Source organism: Terrapene carolina, unplaced genomic scaffold (genome assembly GCF_002925995.2).
Source record: "Terrapene carolina triunguis isolate 2854851 unplaced genomic scaffold, T_m_triunguis-2.0 Scaffold742, whole genome shotgun sequence".
NCBI classification, from domain to species: Eukaryota; Metazoa; Chordata; order Testudines; family Emydidae; genus Terrapene; species Terrapene triunguis.
In genome coordinates this window covers 870,416-895,535 of record NW_020665093.1, presented here as the reverse complement: position 1 = coordinate 895,535, position 25,120 = coordinate 870,416, and the positions used below count along the sequence as shown (strand labels likewise).

Sequence of the window (25,120 nt, the reverse complement as noted above, 5' to 3'; positions counted from 1 at the left end):
AAAGCACAAGGCAGATGTTGAAGGCTTATATTTAAAGTGATGTCCAGTGGAGGAAATTACTTATGACCAAATAAAATCAATTGTGTGGGAAATATAAAATCTTTACATATAGTCTCCACTTCAGAAAGCGTGAGTGCTACTAATGTATTAAAGGTTCGGCAAGGGTAATCTCCTCAGGAGAGGGAAGGATCATCTTGTTCTTCAAGTGATTGCTCATATCTATTCCAATTAGGTGTGCGCGCGCCATGTGCACAGTCGTCAGAAAGTTTTTCCCCTAGCAGCACCCGTTGGGTCAGCTGTAGAGCCCCTGGCAGTGGTGCCACCATGGCGGTGAATATATGATCCTGCTGACCCAGCACTTCCTCAGTTCCTTCTTACTGCCAGTGACCATCGTTGGAATTGTGGGGGCTTGCTCTTACAAGTGCTCTTGTAGTTCTCCTAGCATAATTTCAGAGTTGTAATAGTTTATAGTTTGTTAGTAGGATAGGAGTGGGGGTGCTCCTTTCCTGTTTCCCCTGGGGACTCGGGGCACGTCCTGCCTCAGTCCCAAGGATTCAAACCCTGCAGATCCTGCCATGAGCCCATGCTAACGGGCGACCCCCATGACTCTTGTCTCAAGACACCAAACGGACCGCTGCATGGTCTACAAGGGGTTTTGTCCCAGGACGAGGAAGGTATGGAACGTTTGCCTAAAATAGCCCCTGATGGAGGTGGCTCTTTGTCCCCAGTCAGCCTCGGGCGGGCAGGATCCGGTGCTGAGCTCCTCTATGCGGAGTGCTCTGGCCTCTGTACGTGAAGCGGTACCAAGGACGGACTCTGGGCATAGACACACTCTGCACCGGCGCTCCCCAACACTGCAGCCGTCAGAGGCGACGCGGCACCGCTTCCCCTCCCGGCGTTACAGAAACGGCACCGAAAGTCGGACAGGGGTGCTTGCCTGTGCCGAGGATGGCCACCTTGGAAAGAGCCACTGGTGTGTATCCCGGAGAGGAGCACCCAGCGCTGGTGACCCAGGAGATGGCACCATCGACTTTGGCCTCACAAGGGGGGGGCCGTCGAATCCAGGAGAGTCCATGAGCACCGGCCAGGAGTGTGAGGTGGAGGACATAGAGTTGCCGTCCATCTGGGACGCCATTGAGACCGCGAGGGACTTCACCACAGTCCCCGGCTGTTTGGGATAAGCCTCCGGTATTGCAGCGCACGGCACCGTCTAGAAGCAAGCCCGCGATGCTGATGCGGAGATTGCCTCGATGATCTCTGACTACATGTCTGTGGCACCGTTCCCTGGCACCAACCAGATGGCACCATGCCCCATCATGGCGCTGCTCCCGGCACAATTCGATGTCGTGGCACCGCTCCCCAACCTCCCAGCACTGATCCCTGGCACAGCTCTCATTGGCACCGCCCTGGCCTTTGCGTTCCAGGTCCTGGAAGCATCCTACCTCCCAGGTTCCCAGAATGAGCTGGCCGACTACCTCAGCAGATCCTTCCACAACCACGAGTGGTCCATCCGTCTGGATGTGATACACAGAGTTTTCCAGAGGTGGGGAGTTTCCCAGATCGACCTCTTTGCCGCACAAGGCAACAGGAAATGTCCGCGAATCACAGTCCAAGCTCTCTTGCGGACGCATTTCTCCTCCCCGGATGGAACATCTGCTGTACGTGTTCCCGCTCCTCCACAAGGTCCTGCTCAAGAGCTGCAGAGATAAGGTGGCGATCATACTGGTGGCGCCGGCGTAGCCTTGCCAACACTGGTACCACGCTACTGAGCTGTTGGTGGACACCCCTATTGCATTGCCCCTGGTCCTAGACCTGATTACCCAGGACCACGGTTGCCTTCACCACCCCGACCTCCATGGCTTGGAAGCTTTATGGCTAAACCCCATGGAACTTATGTGCTCCAAACAGGTTAGGAAGGTCCAGTTTGGTAGCAGGAAACCCTCACCCAAGGCTGCCTACCTGGCCAAGTGGAAAAGGTTCACAATCTGGTGCACTCAGAGCCGCACACCCCAATACAGGCACCCATATCGCTTATCCTGGAATTACTTGCTGCACTTAATCTTAGAATATCAGGGTTGGAAGGGACCTCAGGAGGTCATCTAGTCCAACCCCCTGCTCAAAGCAGGACCAATCCCCAGACTGATTTTTGCCCCAGATCCCTAAATGGCCCCCTCAAGGATTGAACTCTCAACCCTGGGTTTAGCAGGCCAATGCTCAAACCATTGAGCTATCCCTCCCCCATCTGTCTTTGGGTGCCACTGCACATTTCTCCCAATGACTGACCGACTGCACACACAAACCTGATTGGAATTGATATGAGCAACACATCTCGAAGGTCAACAGTTACGAGAAGGTGAGTAACTTTTTTTTTTTTTTTTTTTTGGGGTATGTGCACAATCAGAAATCCAGGAATGGGGGATAATTACAATTAATTGGAATTTTTCTAACTTTTTTGTAGATGTCTTGATGTGCCTCGCTAACTATAGTCAAGAAGGTGATGGACCATTCTGCCGACCTGTAATTCTACTGCCAGAACAGAATACTCCACCCTTCTTGGAGCTTAAAGGTTCACGCCATCCATGCATTACAAAAACATTTTTCGGGGATGATTTTATTCCTAATGATATTGTGATAGGTTCCAAGAATGAAGATGAAGACAGCAATAATGAAGCCTACTGTGTTTTAGTAACTGGCCCAAACATGGGTGGCAAATCTACACTAATGAGACAGGTGACTATGAAATATGGTTACTTAAAATATCTTTTGTTCCAGGGCACTAAAGAACATTACATCAAGGAATTATTAAATGCACTATTGAAATCTCAAGGTTGGAGTGTAGTCACAGCTTGACAGCACACAGCAACATGTCAGCAGTTTGGGCTGTAAAGTGAAAAATACTCTGTGGTTGAAAATACAGCAAGTATTTACATAAGAAGGATGTAACCTACCAATAAGAATTTAGTCAGAGAAACAAGACACATACTCTTGTTCTCAGGAAGTGGCAGAGGTTCTTTAATAAATGCAGTTGGGCTCAGGACTTCATTTCATTGGATAGAGGGTGCTTCTCATAACACATTACCTCTGTTGGCATAATGGGATATTGATTCAATATGCACTTTGGAGTTAGGTGGGGGAGAGAGTACTGAATTGCCAACACCAATTCCTGTAGTCTTTTGTTTTTTCAAAGATATCTGTCCAATTATTAGCTAGGTTCAGTCCTACTTAGCCTGAGGTCTGACACTCTTGTAGTCCTAGCTGGTGTATGATGTAATGTAGTGTCTATGGGCCCAGGAGAGGGGGAAGATGTACTTTGATTCCTTCGTTCTTGCTGTGGAACTAAATCACCAAGTGAAGCATGTGGGAGGAGAAAAGTTGGACAGTAGTATGCTTTTTCTTTTTGTTCTGCAGGCTGGCCTTTTGGCAATAATGGCTCAGTTGGGATGCTATGTACCTGCTGAAGCTTGCAGGCTTACTCCTATTGACAGAGTATTTACAAGACTAGGTGCCTCAGACAAAATTATGTCAGGTGAGTTCCTAAAATTGTACAAATGTAGAACTGAGTAGGTGGGTAAAAGTACTTGAGTAGATTCAAATCGTTCACTGGGTGGTTTTCTAGACATTTGGGTACAATTCTAAACCCTTGCTAGTGGATCAAGTCTGAGGCTGAAGCTGTGTATGTCATCCTGTATTAAAGGGGCCAGCCAGTTGCAGTTCTTCACTTACCTGTCTCCTGGGGGAGAGTGAACCCTGAGGTGTGGCTTTCAGGGCAGAAACAGGACCTCAGTTGTGTTTGGGTATTCCACATGCTTGTCTATTATGTCTGATGGGAGACCAGGATAACTCTTGATTACCCTTGAAATTGGAGTCCACATTGGGAGACAAATTTTGAGGTAGCTTTCTGGAAGTTAAACAGCTGATGGCAGGTCTCCTTAGAATACCCTTTTCCAAGTACTTTGGAACAGAGAAAGTCAGCTACTACTTAGACTTTTGTGGTGTAAGGCTCTGTTACAGGAACATCATCTGCCTCACAAATATCCAAAACAGTGTGGCTTAGGTCAGGGCTGCTTTCCAGGTTCTTGATGTCAAAATGCATCAAGAACTCGGAGTCCACATCACTCAGAGAATGTAGAAAAGTAGAGCTCATAGATTTCTTGGAATATTTTATCTTAGCCATCTATTTAGGGAAAAAGAAGGAAGCCAGTGTGGAAGAGGTTGATTGCATGGTAGCTGACTGTAGGGCAGAGGTATAAGTGTCAGGGAGGTGGAGACATGAGGACTTACGGATTCATAAGCATATACAGTAACTCCTCACTTAATGACCTAGTTGTTCTTGAAAAATGCAACTTTAAGCAAAACTATGTTAAGCAAATTCAGTTTCTCCATAAGAATTAATGTAAATAGGGGGGCTTAGGTTCCAGGGAATTTTTTTTCCACCAGACAAAAGACATTATATACATACACAGTATAAGTTTTAAATAATTTTAAACACTTTAATACTGGACTCACCAATGATGATTGTGAAGCTTAGTTGGGGCAGGGGGCTCTGCTCCATCTGCCAGGGGTCAGGGGCTTGCTATATTATATTCATTCACTCACTCTATCTTGGGCTGGATTTTTAGCTCTACAATGTTCCATTTTTATTTCTGTTAATGAAAAGTTCTTGCAAAAATGTCCTCCACATCTGTAAAGATGTGGTCTAGAGAAATCATGGCATGTAACACTGGTCTCTCCTTAATCGGCCACACATCTTAGAATACTACATACACACATGGAATTAATGCATCATAATGAATACTGCATGAGAGCTCGTTTTGGAAATATGACTGTCAACATCAGCATCATTTAAACATATCAGTAGGAGGAGAGAGAACAGCTTTATGGCAGTCAGTGGAAGGAGAATTGATAGCAGGACTGAAGAGTTACTTGAAAGAAGCAGCAAGTGTTCAAAATTCCTGAGGATAATTCTGCTGTATCTCCAAAAACTTCCTCCTTGTCAAAGTTTTATTGAAACCTGAGAAGAGTTACTGGTTAAATTAAATACATCTATAGGATTTCCCCCCAGCTGGGGAAAGTTAAGTTCATATTTGGTTTAATTTGACCATTTAAAAATAACTGCTGCAAAGTCTGCTGTCTTGCATGTATGGAACTTTGTGTTTTCAGTTCAGAATTCTACTCAGGTGAGTCCCATTGAGAAAAGGGCCTTGCATTTTGTGATACGTAAAGATCTGAAATATGTTACTTCTGCTTGTATTGTGTTTGTAGAAATAGCAGAAATTTCAAGCCTACTTTTCTCTTACTTCATTGGAGAATCTCTGGGATATTTGAATTTTATTGTCTTAAATTGAAATCTGTAACAAAGGCGTTATTTTCCAAAAATGCTAGTAAATGGAGTTAAATAGGTGTTTGAAACAACATTTAACAGTCTAATATCCCCTTCCCCATCATTTTCTCAACGTTCATTGGTTCTTGTCACCATTTCACTAGTTTACCAGTTATTCTTCTACCAGAGAAAGAACTTTGTTTTTTTCCTGCTTGCTTTTTTACATTAAGACTAGTGTACAAACAGGGTTGTTTTTTTAGTATTGCCAGTTTTCACTGTTATGCTTGTTCCCCTACCTGATAGTCTGAATCTTCCTTTTTTTTTTTAAGCTCAGCTTTTTCCTAGTGAGATTCTCTTGCTAAATCTCTCTAGTCACAGACTAAACTGAAACTTCCAGCAAGCTAATAAATGTTGTATTGTTGAACTGTATGCTGTACATGCCTGCCTTTGCAAAACTTCTCTATGCTTTGAATGAAGCTTTGTTTTTGTCCTTTTTAGGAGAGAGTACCTTTTTTGTTGAGCTGAGTGAGACTTCCAGCATACTCCGGCATGCAACAGAGCATTCCCTTGTGCTTGTGGATGAACTAGGTATTCAGGCTCTTTTAATAAGTATGGGGATTAAACAGGGAAAACTGGAAGTATTAGTACATACGCTAAATTATGACTTAGTTGACATCAGAGTTTGTGGATAAATCTCATGACTGGAATATTGGTATAGAGGGGCATAGCTTGTTCAGGAATCCAGATGGGGAAAAAAGAGGTGGTGTTGCATTATTTATCAAGAATACATATCACTTGTTTTGAGGTCCAGAAGGAGGTGAGAATAGACCAGTTAAAAGTCTGACCGGGGGTTAAAAAAAAAGGATGATATGGTAGAGGTCTACTGTAGACTACCCAATCAAGACTAGGAGGAAGAGGCATTTCTAGAACAAATAGCCAAGTCTCATGTTTTGGATATTTATGGGGGACTTTAACTACATCTGTTGCAAAATTAATATAGCAGCACACACATTTCAAGAACTTATTGGGGACATTTTGTTCCAGAAAGTGGAGGAAATAACTGGGGGGATAGCCATTTTAGACTTGATTCTGACCAGCAAGGGAAGAATTGGTTGCAAATCTGAGATGGTAATAAATACATCAGGAGTAAGAGAAAGATGAAGGAAAACTTAGTTCCTCTCCTTAGAGAGGAAGAGCTAATAACTGTTGACATAAAGACCGATTTGTTCAAGTCTATTTTGTTTGTCTTCATGAAAAAGGTTAATGGTGACCACATACTCAACACAATTAGTATTAACAGTGGGGAAGAAACACAAGCCAAAATATATAAAGAACAGGTTAGAGTATTTAGATAAATTAGATGTATTCAAGTCAGGAGAGCCTGGTGATATTCATCATAGGTGGTACTTTGAGGAACTAGCTGAAGCAATCTTGGAACCCTTAGCACTTTTCTTTAAGAACTCCTGGAGGACAAGTGAGGTCTCAGAGACTGGAAAAGGGCAAAAATCTTTATATCTTTAAAAAAGGGAACAAAGAGAACCTGGGAAATTATAGACCAGTCAGACTAACTTTGATATCTGGAAAGCTACTGGAACTAATTATAAAATAATTTGTCAGCACTTAGAGGATAATAGGTTATAAGGAATAGCCAGCATGGATTTGTCAAGAACAAAGCACGCCAAACCAATCTAATTTCCTTTGACAGCATTACAGGTGGGGAAGCTGTAGACGTGACATATCTTGATTGTAGTAAGAACACTAGGGAAATGTGACTAGATTGAATTATCATAGAGGGTATGATACACTTTTGGTTGAAAGGCTGTACTCAGTGTTGTTAATGGTTTGCTGTCAAACTGGGAAGATGTATCTAGTGAAGACCCACAGGGGTCAGTCCTGGGTTGAGTATTAATTCAGTATTTTCATTAATGACTTTTGAGAGAAGAGTATGCTTATGAAATTTGCAGATGACACCAAGTTGAGAAGGGTTGCTAGCACTTTAGATGACAGAGTTGATTGACTGACAATTTAGAGAATTGGTATGAAATCAACAAGGTAAAATTCATTAAAGACATGTGCAAAGCACTACACTTAGGAAGGAAAACTCAAATGTCCAATTACAAAATGGGAAATAACTGGCTATGTGATAGTACAGCTGAAAAGGATTTTGGTGTTATAGTGGATCACAAACTGAATGAGTCAACAGTGGGATACAATGGGGAAAAAAAGGCTAATATTCTGGAGTTAATTAATAGGAGTGTTTATATTAAAGACATGAGGTAATTCTCCCACTGTACTCCATACTGGTGAGGCTTCAGCTGGAGTCCAGAAGAGAAAACAAAAATGATGCCAAGTTTAGAAAACTTGGCCTATGAGAGGAGGTTAGGAAAACTCAGCTTGTTTACTCTTGAGAAAAGACAACTGAGGGACCTGATAAGTCTTCAGCTCTGTTAAGAGGACAGTGATCAATTGTTCTACATGTCCACTGAAGGTAGGACAAGTAGTAGTGGGCTTATTCTGCAGCAAGAGAGATTTTTAGAAAGATTTTTTTTGAATATCTAACTTAAGTATAAGGATAGATAAATTCTAGAATAAGCTTCCAAGAGAGGTTGTACTATAAATTCCACTGTAGTTGTTTTGCACTAACTTCCCTGAGTAGACAAGCTGTTAGTAATTTAGGGGGCTCTATTTCAATAACATGTACAATAACTTGAATCTGGCTTAAGTTCTCTCTTTAAATGCTGGGTTGAACTCGTATTTTGCTTAGTGTCTAGAAACGCAAGTTAGTTCCACTTTGGATGTGTGAAGGATTTTCTTCTTCTCTTGCAGGTAGAGGCACAGCTACTTTTGATGGCACAGCTATAGCAAGTGCAGTTGTTAGAGAACTTGCAGAAAATATAAAGTGTCGCACGCTTTTTTCCACACACTATTATTCATTAGTAGAGGACTATTCACACAGTGCTGCTGTGCGACTGGGCCATATGGTATGTACAAACTGTTGAACTTCAAGGAAAGGTATTTGCATCACTTTGGGAAGTGGGGTTTTTATTGGTAGGCCATGTTCCACAATGTGCATAGAGCCTCCCTTTTCTACCTGTAATCAAAAAGGGTGTCCTGAAAGAAGGAAATGTTCTATGTACACTAATCTAAAAGTATTGGATAAACTGCTTTTATGATTTTTGATTTTTTTTTAGGCATGTATGGTTGAAAATGAGAGTGAAGATCCAAGCCAGGAAACTATTACATTCCTCTATAAATTCATTAGAGGAGCTTGTCCTAAAAGCTATGGTTTCAATGCAGCAAGGCTTGCTAATATTCCAGAGGAAGTTATTCAGAAAGGTCACAGAAAAGCACGAGACTTTGAGAAAGTTACACTTTCACTGAGACTGTTTAGGTAAGTTATTTCCTGAATTTATTTAAAAAAAAAAAAAAACCCCAAAACTCAGGTGCTGTGCTATGTAGAGAGGGGTTAAGTGGCTATGCTGGAGCACAACAGAAGGGGGGAGAGGGGGAGGAAGAAAAGCTTTCCTCTTGGCTCCTAGGGGGAGCTAGACATTTTCTCAGGGTTCACTTCTGTTATTTTTAGAAGTATGCCTTGGCTACATGTTAGGTGCTACATGACTTCAGAGAAACAGTAATACGTTTAAAATCATAAGTATCCTTTAAAAATTCATATGAAACCCATCAAGTGTCTGAATAAAAGAGTAATAAAATACATCCTCAGACATTAAAAAACCACTTCTTCAAAAATAGACTAATTAAATTAAGTGGTATAACTGAAGGCAAAGGAGGGTTAGCCCCTTATTTTGATTAATTGCCTGCCAGAAAAACTCATGATCCATCCTTAAAAAGGTGGAGACTGATTTACCTAGAAAACATATTACTTAGTGAAGAACTTACTAGACCTCTTTTACTAAACATAAATGTTACTTAGCAATGTGGACTAACTTTTTCCCCCCCCCTTTAGGCACCTTTGCCTGGTGGCTGAGAATGCAGCAGGAGATAAAGCTGTTCCTAAACTGATGACTGTAATCAATAATCTGTAAGATACAGTAACAAGTATTAGAGTGGTGGTTTTCTCGCAAAGATGGTATAAAGACAACATTATGATCTAATAAACTTTATTTTTTAAAAATGACCATTTTTCCATTTTCTTTCCTAGGAAATTAAACCCTTTTAATTCTTACCTACCCTCTACATAATGGTTATTGAATACTCCACAATATATTAAGTCTAGATGTTATGGTACATGCATACACTTTCAGGCTGTTGATTACCCACTGTCACCAATACACATAAATGGAAAAAAGCTATGAAACTGTATTGAGCTGTATATATACTTGTCTCAGCTTCATTATAGCAGGAAATTGCTGTGATTTCCCGCTGTTGATATAGGTAATGTCCAGACTGTTCAAAAAAAAACTATGAACAGAGTAAAATACAAGCTTGTTCTGAGGAGACTTTCTAATGTGTACTTTAAAACATAGTAAAACTTTCATTCACAAAACTTAGTTACATCAGTACTTTGTTTTATAGTGCATTATTTATGCTAGGAAGTCTCATTAAAACACTTGCTTTTTGTTAGGGTGATTTGAGGACAGACTATTGCTGGGGCAGGGAAGGAGATTTTAACTTTTTCAAAGGATACCAGAAAAATTGCTGGATATAATTTAAGATTAGTGTTTTCTCTTTCATAGAAAGAACGTACATACTGGGACATGAGTACAGTTACAGCAAGTCTAGGTGTGCTAACAAAACAGGACACATTCAAGTACAATAAGATTTTTTTGCTTGAAATTAAAAACAAACTACATGAGTAAAGCATTTAAAATCATATTTTTCAATCTGAGTAAATGTTAAAAAAAAATCAAAAGAAATGCAGAAGTGCTAGCTCACATTTTACCATGTTACAAAAGCAATTGGTACCCATGTCCATAACAGCAGCAACAAAGAATGCTGCTTGTCTACAGAATAGTACTACTGCAAATTGGACTGCATTTCAATGCTACTTGTAAAAACACCAGCTTTTCAGAAGTTGGTATCTGTACAAAATTGCAGCTTATTTTCTTCACTTCTGTCCCTTCAAGAGTCTTTGTTTACACAGTAATGCTAAAACGCCCAGTTCTGTTATCCTGAGTCAACATATTGCCACTTTCTTTTTGGTAGGTTGAGCTCCATAGTGTCAACACCTTACACATCCATTTTTAATACAGTCTCTTTCTGCAGAAATGGGCAAGTATAATTTCCTCCAAAAAAAAGTTTAACAGTTATGATATTAGAACGGCAGGACTTTTTTTTTCTGAAAGGAATTTAGTTGTGCTGCAATGTATTAGATTCTATAGGTGGAGCAGAGTCATATAGTGTATCTGTATCATGTGTAGGCTCTCCAGCTAGCGTACAGGGATTAGACAGTGTTCCAGCACCACAGTCACAGAAAAACCTAGAAGAAAAAAATTATCTTCAGTAGGAGAATTAAACTTGCTTTAAGTCTGAATGATAAAACTGCTCAGCCAAAGTAGTCATTCTTGTTAACATACCTATCATGTCTAATAAATTCTACATCATGTCCTTGATGGCACTTCTTAATGCAGTTCACACATATGGCATTACGATCTGTGGTGTTACAAGTGTGACATCTAAAGTAAAATGGAGCACATTAGGCATGATTTGAAAATGGACAGGTGCTTACAGGCACATCTGTAATTGGCAATGTTACGCACATAAAAATACCAACCTCCTTGTAGAAGTAATGTTGTTCTTAATAAAAAACCAATCATTTTTATATTACATCTGAGTACTTAACTTGCAGACTCTAGAAAATAGATGTAAGTTGGTTCATCATTTACACTACACAGCTTTCTATTTAATCACTTATATGCTAGAGGGATGCTAGGTGAGGGAGATTACTATTTTTTCTTACCTTTCATGACCCTACAACTGTTTATAAATTTGTTACCTGTAGAAGTCATGCATTGGGTAGCTGGTGTAACTTGATATCTTATATAGACACTGGCCTCTACTGACAGCCTTTTCTATGGCATCTTGATTGTTCATTATTTTGTTATCTGTAATAAAAGGATAAACTATCAGATAATTAGAACATTTCTTTTAGGTCTCCCCCCCCCCATGGAATACTCCTGGGGGAATTCTTCTGCACACGGTATTTTCAAATTCTGCATTTGTCAAAATAACAATATAATCACACCAGTTTCAATTACATTTATTTCAAAATACCTGTCGGCAAGTATGCCTGTAACAGTACAGACAACAAAAAATAAGGAAATGTTTTTTGACAAATAGATTCCTTACTAGACATATTAATACAGAACTTTGAGTAATCATTTATTTAAATTACAATACAGAACCATATTTCCTGCACCCCTCAGAAGCAGTGCAAAGGTTTGGGGGAGTCGGGGTAACGGAGGAGCTGAGGGAGAGGCAAGTAATTGCTGGGAAGGCACCTGGGTGAGAATTTTTGGGTATTGGGGGGGGGGGAGGACAGAACAAGATTTTTCGAGGGCAGAGAGGGATTGTTAGGGAGCTTTCCCCCATGCAGACCCTGGCTGATCCCTAGCCTCTCCCATTGAGACAGGTACATCTGCCCCTGTCTCCAGGTGTCCCTGCACCCCCATATGTTCTTTTGGCCCTCCTGTCCCTATGTCTCTCTGTGGCCCCACTCAGCCCCCATGTGGCCCTGCACCTCCACTCCCATTCAGCCCCTACCCCACTCTGTCCTCCCTCACTAGCCCTTATGAGCCCCTGTCTGACCCCCCAGCAACCCCACGCTGTCTGCCTATCTCCTGTCTCCTGACCTGGCCTGACAGGCGCTGTGAAGAAGGCAGACACTTTCTCTTTCGTAGCTGGCCAGGAGCTGCTGCTCTGTTCTAGTGCCATAGCACCCTCTGATGGGCAAAAGGCGGAACCGCAGCAACTTTCTGGCAGAAGCTTTTTTCTGCGCAAAAAATTAAGAATATGCGCAGCTCATTAATTATGCACAGAATTCCCCTGTGAGTAATGGAACTACAGGAATAGGTTGAGTTCTCCATGTCAGAATTTTAGGCTATAGTTCCAGAGTTTAAGTATTCCTGATAGGTAAACAACTAAGCCATCCCTTCTAGATTCCAGGTCAGGGTTGCTGTCAGATTAGTAGGTCAATTGATAAGGCTGCTTCTGCATCCCTCAGAGAATGCACAGCAGAACTGAAATCCTCATTGAAAGTGAGACAGAGAAAAAACAAGCAGCTCTAGTCTTACTTCTTTCAGTAGTACTCACAGTCCTTATTGACCAAGGTTTCACACCTATATTCTAGGAAGCAGACTATTTCCCCTAATTTTTCAAATAAGGTAACAAGTTGTAAAAGGTTACTTCCAGCAGAGCTGGGAATAGAACACAGGTCTCATCCACTCAGTCTATCTATACCCATTGTTCTTAGCAGTAGGCCATACTTTCCTCTAGAACCAAGCACAGACCTTAAGAATCTTGGTACCCAAGTCTGTTGTCTCACAACTAGCTTTATAATCCACTTGCAAAGTGGTGCCTCACTAGTGTTTGGTTCATAGCTACTTACTTTACAAGTCTGTTAAAGTAAGTTTCTGAACCATACTGGCTACTTGTTTTCACTCATGTAGCAAGGAGTTCTGATTACAGGAATTTAGTATGGTCTTTCAAATTCCCAACCAGAAAGAATTAACCAATATCAAAACAGTCTGAAGAAGGATTAACTCAGGGTGGCCAAACCTGTGGCTCTTTAGAAGTTAATATGTGGCTCCTTGTATAGGCACTGATTCCGGGGCTGGAGCTACTGGTGCCAACTTTCCAATGTGCTGGGGTGGGGGTGCTCACTGCTTAACCTCTGGCTCTGTGACAGACCCTACCCCCTCCCTTGAGCCTGCTGTGCCCTCACTCCTCCCCCTCTCCCCAGAGCCTCCTGCACGCCACGAAACAGTTGACAGGAGGTGCTGATCAGTGGGGCTGCCAGTGGGTGGGAGGTGCTGGGAGCGGGGGGGGAGGGGCGGAGCTGATGGGGGGCTGCTGACGTATTACTGTGGCTCTTTGGCAATATACATTGGTAATTCTGGCTCCTTCTCAGGCTCAGGTTGGCCAACTCTGGATTAACTGATGAAGTTGTCAATGGAAAAGGCTACAGTCTGCCAGGAAAAATTTAGATACAAACAGTTTTCATTTTATTCCCTTGGAATCTGCAGTGCTTTAAAGGTATTCCAGCTATTGGTTTAACTCTGAACAAAGCTCAACTTATTTCTTTTAGATGAAGTTTTTAGGTTCAGGGCAATTTAAAGTGTAATACTGCCAAAAATGAGACACTGGGATATGACAAATTCTACAATATTGAAGTCTCCAGCATGCCATTCATCTTTAAGAAATGTGATATGTAAACGAATATGCAATATAAAATCCACACACCTTTCATTGTTACATTGACACCAGATGCTAGAAATAAGCCTCCAAAACGGTTGTTGAAAATCTGATTGCCTTCTAATGTTGCAGTGGCATGATTTGTTATTTCAATACCTGTATTTGGGGGAGGTGAGGTAGAGAATCAAAGCCTTAGTGTGCATTTTATACCTCTTTCAGCAGCCAGATTTACAGTTAAAGCACTTAGTATTTCCTACTATCTGTCAGTCAGTCATTGGCAAAATGACTAATATCTAGAAATTGTGCTGTGACTGACCGAGCTAAAGTCCAAACATTCCCACTGCATCTCTTCATAGAGGTAAAGTCAATTTCATGTTTTCTAATTAGCAACTAATAATCAAACCACTAGTTTCTCAGATAACAGAGCAGTACAACTGGCCAAGATTTTCAAAAGTGATGTTATGTTTTTAGGTGCCCATCTTGACCTGGTTTTCAGGAACTATACACTATCTGAAAAGATATGCTCTTTTAAAGGTGTCAAGTTGGGCACCCAAAAAGTCTGTTGATTAAGCCCAAGATTTTCAGAAATCAAACTCCTTCAGGTCACTTGGCCAGAACTCATTTTGGCAGCTCCCCAGCACTACACAGAAGCAAGACCTTTTAAAGGTCTTCCCAGAAGCTTGCTTTTTCTGAAAGACAAATGGAGAAAACTCAAGCATGCAATTTCAATTGATTAGGATTAAAGAACTATTATAGAACAATTTCTAACAAGCAGCAGTGTATGAAAGTCACCATTATTACACTAAGACTTAGTATTCCTATTCAACTGATTCCATAAAAAAATACAGATTTCAATACTTTTGATGCCTTCCACGCAAAGTGATTCCAGAATCTCAGAAGTATGTTGCTAAAATTGTCCTTGCTCTAAAACAGGATTAGTGATAGAAAATTCAAGTCAACTCTCACCAAGTCAGTAACATTTACATCCTGATTGACTTTCAAAAGAAAATTGTGAACAGTTACTAGAAAATCTGCTATGTGATGAGATAGAAACTGCATTATTTCCTGACAATCTCAGAGAATGCTGCAAAACTGGCATTTTCGCAATTCTAAAATCCCAAATGATTTCTAGAATATAACTGTAGAATATCTCAGACTGTTCAAATGAATAATAATCCTAGCTGTAGAAAAGGGACCCTTGCCTGTTATAATACTGAACTAAAATCTGTAAGCGCTAACCCTTCAAAATATGATTTAAAGAATACAAACCTGCAGCAAAGCCATCAAATATTCGATTTTTCCTTAACACAGGGTGACTGTTGGTGCTGATGAGAACACCAGCTTGAGCATTCCTAAAAATATCATTCTCTTCAAGGAGACCTACAACAGAACCAACAACAAACACCAGATTTAAGGCTAAGCATCATTGTGTTTCTCTTTATAAGCAATTTGTATGATATTTTACTCAATGGTTTCAATGCCAGTGATGGGTATTCCCAGGATGAAAGGATTAACAGGATGCTGGAGATAATACACGTCATCCTTTGAAAGTTATTCTCAATTTATATGCATCTAAGGATATTTAATATAACTAGGATTTTCAGTACAATGGGGAAAACATGGGACCTATGACCCACAATAAGCTCATAAGTAATACACCTAGACTAGTGGTTCTCAACCAGGTGTACACGTACCCCTGGGGGTACACAGAGGTCTTCCAGGGGGTACATCAACTCATCTAGATTTTTGTGTAGCTTTACAACAGGCTACATAAAAAGCAGTAGCCAAGTCAGTACAAAATAAACTTTCATATAATGACTTGTTTATACGGCTCTATATACTAATACTCTGAAATGTAAGTATATTCCAATTGATTTATTTTATAATTATATGGTAAAAATAAGAAAGCAAGCAGTTTTTCAGTAATAGTGTGCTATGACACTCGTATTTTTTATGTCTGATTTTGTAAGCAAGTAGCTTTTTAAATGAGGTGAAACTTTGGGGTACGCAAGACAAAGACTCCTGAAAGGGGTACAGTAGTCTGGAAAGGTTGAGAGCCACTGACCTAGGGGCTACTCTATATTTAAGAAAACCAAATCTGTCAGACTTTGTGCTCTGTTCTTTTTTCTACAGCAGCATTTGGTGGTCTCAAAGGAGAGCATAATTTTTTGATTGGTACTTTACCGCTGCAGTGCAGCTCAACTCAAAACTACATAACCTAAAATTAAAGATTATAATCCACAATGAAGGACTACCCACCTAATTTCTTAAGATATTTTCCTTTTAATGGGTAGTAGGGGAAGTCTGGCTCTTTCCAGATCTTTGGTATTGACAAAAAACATTTAAAAACAAAAACAAAACCCCCACAAATCCAAGATCTGGGATCTTCAATTTGATGGTTACATCAGACCTTTTGTCCTTCAGTTAAATGGCAAAAAAGTTACAAATGTAGATAGCAGGTAATAAGGAAGAAGTCTAGCCTTATAGAAGCAGTCTGGAATAGGCTTCCTGGATGAGGTGAATTATTCCTTTGCCTATTACAGTTTAGTATTACAGATTTAACTGATGACACTAAAAAGCATTAATACGTTTTAAATAAATATTTTACTACTTCATAAAGAAAAATAATCAAATTTCTAAAGAGCAATTTAAAAGAACAATATCTTAATCTGAAATTAGGTTATAATCCAATATATTTAGTGTATTCTAATGAGGAAAGAATGCTACCTCTGCCCCCATTAAATATACAGATGCCCCCATCTCTTCCATCATGGATTTTATTTCTTCTTAGCGTAGGATTACTGTCTGTCTTAATCCATACTCCAGCCATTGCATTATCAAAAATTTCATTGTCTTCTATAAATCCAAGCCCTATAAAAAAAAAAATTCAACATAACTGTCTTTCTAATAACCATGTTGCAAAGCATCTTAAGATCTGAAAAAATGAAAGAATAGACCTACCAGAATTATAAACAAGAATACCACCATTCTGACCTCCCCAGATTTTGTTGCGCCTAATTTTGGGGTTGCTTCCAGTTCTACAGATAACCACAAGCAAATGAATTATTAAAAAAGGTTTCCTAAAACTGAACATTTAAAATACATCTGAAGATGGGGAAAAATAGTACATCAATCACATCAGCATTCTATAGGTTTACACATCAGATCCCATGTAAAAATATAAAAGACATTGCTTGCAAGCCTTTAGAAATCCTTGATTGCTTACTTGGAAACAAATAGACTTAAGACTTCACACTATTATCAACAGAGAAAGAAACTGGAGATAAAAGTCAGTATCCAGATTCTCCTGACAAGAATTCCTCCCCTTGAATTGAAACTAACACTACTAGATTTAAAAGGATACCCTCCTCCCCCAGGGTAAATTTTAGAAACCGAATGATAAGGAGGAGTAAAGAGAGAAATAAGGATAACACAATAAAATCTCTTTTTAGATGTAAAAGGAAAACACAGATTACCTTATTTGAACCCCTGAGTACATGTGATTATAGATGTCATTGTCCTCCAACACTCCATGTCCATTGTCATAAAAATAAACACCAACCTGACATTAAAAATAAAATAATTAAATTAGAAGTAAGGAAGAAGTGTGAAAACAGTATTTCTATCATGCAAAACAAAACCCACCTGTTTCCCACTATGTATTCTATTTCTCCTCAATACTGGAGTACTTCCTGTTGTCACCCAGACTCCAGCCAAAGTATTACTGTAAACTTCATTTTCTTCAATAACACCTTGTCCTTTTTCATGCTAAATACAAGCAAGATAAGTCGAAGATTAAATAAAGTAGTCTCTTGCAAATATTGGCTTTATGGCCTTTTTCTTCTTGTAGGGAAAAAAAATTGCTTTGTCCAGGTGTGATGTCCTTTCTTATGGTAGAAGTCTCCCAGAGTTCTCAAGTTACTACCATTTTTAAAATCATTTTGTACTATTCATGAGACTTTATATTTCTGAACATTTTAAGTGTAAAAACAGATTAAGAATTTCTTGTTTTACTACTTGAGATTTCAAGGGTTTGTACTGAAGTTTAGAAATCTCTGCTGGGTTTTGCTAGTGGAGCTCTGCACTCAACTGTGTGCGCTAGGAAACCAGGTTCTAATCTTACATCCAGCATTGTCTATTAAAAATAAAATAAAGGCATATAACAATCTTTACTGGTGCATTTGTGTTTAAAATTAAAGCAACATTAGACTCTGAGGGTCAGATAGTAAGACAAATAATTATATAATTCTAGTCTGAGTTTCAGTTCATTTTATATAACCCTTGGTTTCACATGCTAAAGACTTAGATTCTAGTCTTGACTTCTAACTTCTCTGAGTACTTTTAGTAACACATGCCAGCTTGTGGGTTGGGAGATATGAATTTTGTCAGTCTAGTGATAATTGTGAAATGCTCCTGGTTTCTAGATTTTAAGTGTACATGATGTCAAATTATTACCAAAAACTGATGTAAGGTAAAAAAAATTTTTTTTTTTTAAATTTGATATTTTGCTAGCTAGCCCTTTTAAAATTACACTGTAGAGCAATGTCTTGAATTTAAAAGAAATATTCTAGCTATATTTGCCAAAATTAAAACAAGATTAATTGTAATTAGGTGAATCTATCTGTAGAACGTACGAAACTACTTCAAAGTATAACAAAACAGAAAAGGGAACTTTAAATGTTTACTTTAAAGTTTAAGTGTGTATACAAGGCATTACACTTCCATAACACCCACAGAAAATACTACCTAGCAGAATTTACACGCCTAGACTCTATATGTAGTTAGTACTCACCACATAAATTCCACCATGTTGGCCATCATGAATCTTGTTGTGTCGAACAATGGGACAACTATTTGTTCGAATCTGAATTCCTGCTAATGCATTACCTGTTGAAAGGGGTCATACTTTAGGAAAATTTGGCACACAAAATATAAAAAGTCCAAAATGCAATAAGGTAAATGTATAAATTTACCATAAATGTCATTTCCTTCAATAAGGCCTCTCCCATCACCAAAGATGTAAACTCCACCTTGATTCCCATTAAAAATTGCATTGCCCCTAAGGAACAAAACCACATGTTACAAAACTATGAAAGTAAATTACACTGTACCATATAATCTAAACATATATAGAAAATGTACAAATATATGTGAAACTTACCAGGTTTTGAAATCTAGAATAATGTCAGGATTGCAGAATTTTAAGAAACTATATACTTCTAAAAATGTACTGTATGCATGCAAATTAAAAATATAATTCCATTGCACCCTGACACATACATGTCATTTTTATATACGTAGGAATGTTAATGTTATTCAAAAACTGAAGTAATATGGCACGCATTTTCCCTTTCTCCCTAAAACATTCCTACAAATAAGCACCAACTAAACACCCAACCACTAAAGAAACAAACCAACCTTATTGTTGGGTCACTGTTTGAGGTAATCCAAACACCTGCAAAATTGTTTGCATAGATTTTATTCTCTATGAATTGTCCTCTTCCTTTTTCATGAACATAGATTCCTCCAGTCTGACCGTGATGGATTTCACACCGAACTACTGTAGGGTTGGCATAAGCTTTGACCTCAAAGCCGGCTATCCTGTTTCTATGTATGTTGCAGCTTTCAAAATAACCCTACACAAAACAACACACAAAGTTTTCTGTAAGAAAATCTTTTTAAAATATGAGAAAAGATTGTAGTTATAAAATGCTCTCCCTAAAACTTGGGAATCTAAAAAGAAAAAAGAAAAGATAGCCATGTCTACAAAAAGTACCATTATTGCTATAGATCTAGGTAATTACATAGCCATCATCACTGTAGCATAAGCATCTTCCAAGTAAGTAAAATGAAACAAATCTTACATTAATTAAGTGAGAAAAGATTTCTTTGTATTGCTAACTATTAAGGAATTTGTGTGTCTACTTTCAGTATTCTAGTGCTGCGTATTTGAAATTGTCTTACACTAATATTGCTGAGAGTCAAGTTTAAAAAACACATACCAAAATTGCTATTTTAAGAAATTGCTCTATTGAATCTGTATTTTGTTAGTTTATCAAATTGAACAACATAAAAAATAACTGAAGACTTTACTTGTGTTTCCCAAATACACTGCAATCAAAACCAAAATAAGAACTAGTTTAGGTGCTGATTCTGAAAAGTGATTAATTTTACTAGACTTTACTGTGACTGCTCATGAAAGTAAAGTTACTGCTTAAAAGTCTTTTCAAAATTGCACCTGAAAGACCTAATCCAGGAAAGCACCAAAGGGAAATTAATCAAAGGGAACTGGGTGCTTAACCAAAAAATAAAATAAAAAAAATCAATCAATCTAAAAGAGCAAATTATTCCACATGGAAAATTGGGGCAGGGGGAGGGGAGAGGAGAAGAGGCATGGCGTCAAGCAGCATTCTGTTTCCAAAATAAAAGTTTGTTTATATGTCTTCTTTTCAGGCCTTTTTCTTGGTCCTTATTTATTATTAGTGATCTGTGAAGAAACAGGATCTGCTCCTACTGCTTATTCCCTAATCATAGTCTTGTTTATTGTTTCAATCATTTCCAGAGCAACTAACTGTGATGTTAAACTGACACATTATTACTTCATGTGAGAAAAATGCAACAAACATCTTTTAAAGAAAAGGATTTTTTTTCACAAAAACATCCCCAGTAGTAATAATAAAAAAATTAACACATCTTAAGTGTTTTTCAAATGATTCTCCATGAGATGCCTGCAAATCTTGAAATGAAAGTTGAGTACTAATGAGAAACAATTTAAGAGTAGGCTACTCAAGTTAGTGAGAAAAATCCTCAGAATCTAGCTCCATGCATAGCTGCAATTATAAAAACAAACCAACCAACCCACTAAAATGGCATAAGCAAAGGGAAAGAATATTTGTACTATTTGCCCTACTGTCATCCTCCAATTACTAGTATTTTCTTACTGCATTTTAGTGGAGAAAAGAGTATTTGAATTACTCATTTACTTCATTTCCTTTTTAGATTGGTTTTCAGAATCCTCTCCCCCCCCCCCCCCCCCCCCCCCGAGTTCATAAACTGCCTTGATCAATGTTTTCAATATAAACTGGAAAAAAAAAACATGCTTTAATCTTCTTTCACAATTTCGGGTAATCAGGATAAAGTTTGAAGACCTAAATGACACCCTTCCCAAGAAAATAGCCAACATTTCCCAAGAGTGACTAATGACTTGGGATGTCCAACTTCAGACACCCTAAAAAGGGCTGTCTTTCAATGGCAGGTACTGACTGAAACACAGTCCCTTTATGGGGTGTGACGTTTTGGTGCTCACCCAGGCCAATAAGGTAGGGGTTCTCAACCTTTTTCTTTCTGAGGCCCCCCTCAACATGCTATAAAAACTCCAGGGCCCAGCAGGGGAATGGGTGGGTGGGGGGGGGGACTCAGGGCTCCAGGCTGGGGGGGGGGGCCCTTGGGCATAGGTATAGTTTGACTTCTATTTTGGGGGGGCAGGGTAGGGGTTGGGCCAGCTCTGCACAGCACGGTCCAGGAAGGCAGCACCACCTCCACCCCCTGATTCACCTCAGCAGGCCACCCAGCCTGTCTGGATTGTGTGTGGTGAGGGTTCAGCTCAAAACATTTGAAAACTGCTCAGGGTACAAGGAGGGGGTAGCTAGGGGCTGTGTGCAGGCGGGGGGGGGGGGGGGGCTCAGGGTGCAGGGAGGGGGTAGCTAGGGGCTGTGTGTGGGCAGGAGGGTAACTCAGGATGCAGGGAGGGGACAGCTAGGGGCTGTGTGCCACGAGGGCTCCCCTGTGGTCACTGCTCCCCAAGAGCAGTGCCAACCACAGAGTGGGGTCCCCCTGCCTGGGCAGCTCTTACTGACTGCGAGAGCTGAGGAGCAGCCACAATCCCAGGCACCAGCTGCAGAAGGGGGAATGCCGTGGCTGCCTGCTCCATAGCTGCCCGCACTGCCTGACTCTGGCTTCCCACCTCCTACCTGGCCAGGGGGTGTAGCCTCGGGGGCGGGGGGGAGGGGAAGGAGGTGGAGCTGCCCCCAGGACTGCCCCACTCTGGCACTGCAACTAGTGCTCGGCGTTTCAGCCCTGCGGCGAGGGGCACCGAGGCTCAGGGTTTCAGCCCCGCGGTGAGGGGTGCCGGGGCTCAGAGTTTCAGTCACAGGGTTCCATGGACCCCTGGTTGACCACCGCTGCAGTAAGGGTTCAATCAATGTATGCCTGGCAACCCTGGGTGTCTTATGCCTGTGCAGCTTTCTTTCAGAGTTGTGACCCCAAAAGCTTGCCAGCAGCCCACAAGCCTCACCCTGGCTTTGCCCAACTTGGATACTCCTTGCCATCTGACCTTAGTACTCTTCCAGACCTAAATTCATACCAAAATCATCTTCCTGCAAGGTCCAGTCCCTCTCACTGGACCCTCACAGAAAAAGTATTAGGTTCACATATGTTCCCAACACTGCTTTCAATGTTCCCGTGAACCTCTCACCAAGCCATTTGTCTCTGGCTGAGCTGAGGCAGCCTTTAGTTGTTTCACTCCACATAATTTACTGAATAGCTGGGACATGAAATTTGATCGATTATCTGATAAAATCTCTTCACTATGCTGCAAATAGTGAAAAGGTCTTTTGCCACAGTATCAGCCTCTAGGTTAGTTAGTGTAACTGCTTTGGGGTATCTAGTGGCAAAATCCACTACTACTAAGGTACGTTTTTTTCCTGTTTGAGTAAGACGCAGCATAGGGCCCACAATGTCCATTGCTATCCTATACAATGCCTCTTGTATCACAGGCAAAGGGGGCAGGGGACTTTTTGGGGTCCTACAGGTCTCCTCTTCTGACATAAATCACAAGGTCTGCAATAGTTGCCCACATCATTCTGTATCCCTGGCCAGTAAAATTTTTTCTTTAACCTCTCATTGGTTCTATGTGCTTGCAAGAGACGAGCAAAAGGACAATAATGTGCTTAGCAACATTAAAACCCCATGGTGCTGGGCAGGCACAACTACTTGCTTGTAAGATTTCCTAGGGCCTCTGTCTTTCCCCAGGAAAGCTTCCTTCCTCAATCTCCCTTCCTCATTTTTTCCCTTCACTGGTCTCCCCTTAAGGATGTACCCACAGATGCTGTCTAGCATGGGGTTTGCTTTGTGCTCACTGCAAAATCCTGGCTGCAGCCAACCGGAATAGCCTCTCCAGTTACAGGGGACAACTTCTCCCTTTTTGGATCTGTATGCTCGCTACTCTCCTCTGCTATGCAGGAGTGACCTGGACCTCCCACCATACCTGAAAGCACATTGTTTTCTCCTGCTGAGCTGGGGCTGTCCCTCTCTCCCCCACTGCTGCTTCTTTGTCTGCACAATTCTCTCCTGAGATTACAGAACAACATTCTTTTTTGCTGCACCACTTTAGACAGACAAAATATCATTTCCTACAAGAATTGCTGTTGGAATACTGTCAAGTAGACCAATTTTCAAAAGTTTCCACCAGATCTCCCCACCTCACATGTGCTTTAGCCAAAGGTACAGGGAATTTGTATGGTCTCAGTTCTAGAAATTCTGAATTCTCCACAGGGAGCATGTATGATTGTCTAACCATGCTTTCCCTGACCAAAGAAATTAGTGCACCAGTCTCTCTTCTCTGAATGCATTAAGCTTTAACAAATTCCATGTCCACCTCCAATGGGTCAAACCTCACAAAATAATCAGGTGACCTGCTGGTACCTCTTGGGATTCTGTGTTAAGGACAGCTGCATTAACCTGGTTGGATGGAGCATGGGCTTGGCTTTTTTTCAGCTTAGGGCAATTATTCCTCAAGTATTCAGTGGAATTACACATAAAATATCTTCTTAGACCATTCTCCTCTACAGGGGCCTGCATGTGAGATCCTAATGGGGAGTTCCTGGGCTCTCAGCCACCCTCTCTCTTCACAGAGACAAAATGCCGCACCCCCTATAAGTCTGGGCTTCTGTCCCTTCCCTCTGCAGCTTACACTCAGTGGACATTCTGGCTTGCATATAGGAATAAGCCAGAACTGCTGTTTTTTGGACAGGTTCCAGAGATTTATCCCAAATAGCATGTCTGATTTCTTCAGAACATATGCTCAGGAACAGGTCCTGTGCAAAAAGATCAAACAATTGTTCATATTTCTCTGCTCATCCCCTTCCTGAGAGCTTAGTAATCAAAGTTGGAATTTCTTGTCCTCTAGAACTTTATGAACCTCACATAGCCTTTCAAAAGTGGTAAAGTATTCTTCAATGCAGTCTACTTCTATGTATGCAAGGCACAGCTTGTTCCAGCTGTGTGTTCCTTAGAGAGGGAGAGTACCTGTGGGATCTGCCCCTGCCCATCCTTTATGCTTTAGCCTTTCCTTCTCTTTTGGGGCTTCTCTCTCTTTCAGCTCCACCGTTTGTTGGTGTGCAGCTGCTTTCTTCTCTATCTCTAATTTTCCATGGAATGCTTGTATGCTTCTTCTTGCTGTTGCTTTTCTGCCTTCCTCTCCTTGGCTCTCAGGTCAGCCTCCCATTTTTGGTGTTCAAACTCCTCTTTTATTCTAAGAATGCTCTAGCCTAGCCAGCTTTAACTTTGTACGTAGCTTTCCTGATGCTCATGTTTATGCTTCAATTTTGTTCTCTTTCCCTTACCCGAGACAAAACAGAAAATAATGAAACTGTAACCTCTTTTTAACCTGTCTCCAACCTTTTCACTTATGAATCACTTTAAACCAGTTTATCAATGCTGAAAGTGTGAATCTCAGTTAATCATCAAACTGTGTTCCTCGTTCAACTATATCACCATGACATTTTGGGGTTTACCCAGGCCAGTCAGGAGTTCAGACTTGCAATCTTGGGTGTCTTGTGAGTGTGCAACTTTGGTTCAGAGCCCTGACCCCAATAGCCTGCCAGCAACCCACAAGCCTCACTCTGTCTTTGGCCATCTTGAATACTCCTTGCAGGTCGAACTGAGTACCCCTTCCATCCCTGAATTCACCCCCAAATCATCCTCCTGCAGGGTCAGTCCCTCTCACTGGAATCTTACAGAAAAAATGTTAGGTTTACTGCCTCAACAGAAACAGTACAACATTTCAACCTTGTTAGCTTACTAGAAGCACACACTTCACTGAACTTACCCAGCACTGATGATTTCTAATGAAAGAAAAACAAGTTTATTAACAAAAGAGCACGGATTAAGTGATACCAAGTAAAAGAGATAAAGGCAGAGATGGTTACAAGCAAATAAAAGTGAAAGTACGCATTTAAAAGTCAAACTTAGGCTAGCAAGATACAGTCTTTGTTAAAGATGGTTTCTCTCACCCCAATTCTTCTTTCTAGCTTTTTTACTAGCTGGCCTGGCCAGGACCCAGGACAGAGATCAAATCGCTTTGTTTTGTCTCCTTAAAGTGAAGGACAATTGAGGGGTTTGATCCCCCTCTCTTTATAGTCCAGTGAACCT

At 40.6% G+C, this 25,120-nt stretch overlaps 2 protein-coding genes across 6 annotated transcripts in view; one reads left to right on the top strand and one right to left on the bottom strand.

Annotated features, from left to right (window-relative positions):
* Positions 1 to 9,455, top strand: part of MSH6 (mutS homolog 6) — a 29,162-nt gene extending 19,707 nt beyond the window's left edge. The window contains exons 5-10 of one of the 3 annotated variants that reach the window (XM_024224484.2): positions 2,459 to 2,730; positions 3,409 to 3,526; positions 5,819 to 5,908; positions 8,147 to 8,301; positions 8,512 to 8,711; positions 9,285 to 9,455. In XM_024224484.2, the coding sequence (XP_024080252.1) occupies positions 2,459 to 2,730; positions 3,409 to 3,526; positions 5,819 to 5,908; positions 8,147 to 8,301; positions 8,512 to 8,711; positions 9,285 to 9,363 (914 nt within the window). In that variant the 3' untranslated portion in view covers positions 9,364 to 9,455. The remainder of the gene's footprint in view (positions 1 to 2,458; positions 2,731 to 3,408; positions 3,527 to 5,818; positions 5,909 to 8,146; positions 8,302 to 8,511; positions 8,712 to 9,284) is intronic. The other 2 variants (XM_024224485.2, XM_024224486.2) reach the window with 2 other exon arrangements.
* The window catches only part of FBXO11 (F-box protein 11), a 186,149-nt gene continuing 170,475 nt past the window's right edge, over positions 9,447 to 25,120 (bottom strand). For all 3 annotated transcript variants that reach the window (XM_026660254.2, XM_026660255.2, XM_026660256.2), the window contains exons 12-23: positions 19,109 to 19,326; positions 18,664 to 18,749; positions 18,483 to 18,577; positions 17,336 to 17,458; positions 17,167 to 17,252; positions 16,652 to 16,728; positions 16,418 to 16,561; positions 14,960 to 15,070; positions 13,739 to 13,846; positions 11,274 to 11,382; positions 10,855 to 10,953; positions 9,447 to 10,757 (exon numbers count right to left, since the gene is read on the bottom strand). In XM_026660254.2, coding sequence (XP_026516039.1) covers positions 10,628 to 10,757; positions 10,855 to 10,953; positions 11,274 to 11,382; positions 13,739 to 13,846; positions 14,960 to 15,070; positions 16,418 to 16,561; positions 16,652 to 16,728; positions 17,167 to 17,252; positions 17,336 to 17,458; positions 18,483 to 18,577; positions 18,664 to 18,749; positions 19,109 to 19,326 — 1,386 coding nt within the window. In that variant the 3' untranslated portion in view covers positions 9,447 to 10,627. The remainder of the gene's footprint in view (positions 10,758 to 10,854; positions 10,954 to 11,273; positions 11,383 to 13,738; positions 13,847 to 14,959; positions 15,071 to 16,417; positions 16,562 to 16,651; positions 16,729 to 17,166; positions 17,253 to 17,335; positions 17,459 to 18,482; positions 18,578 to 18,663; positions 18,750 to 19,108; positions 19,327 to 25,120) is intronic.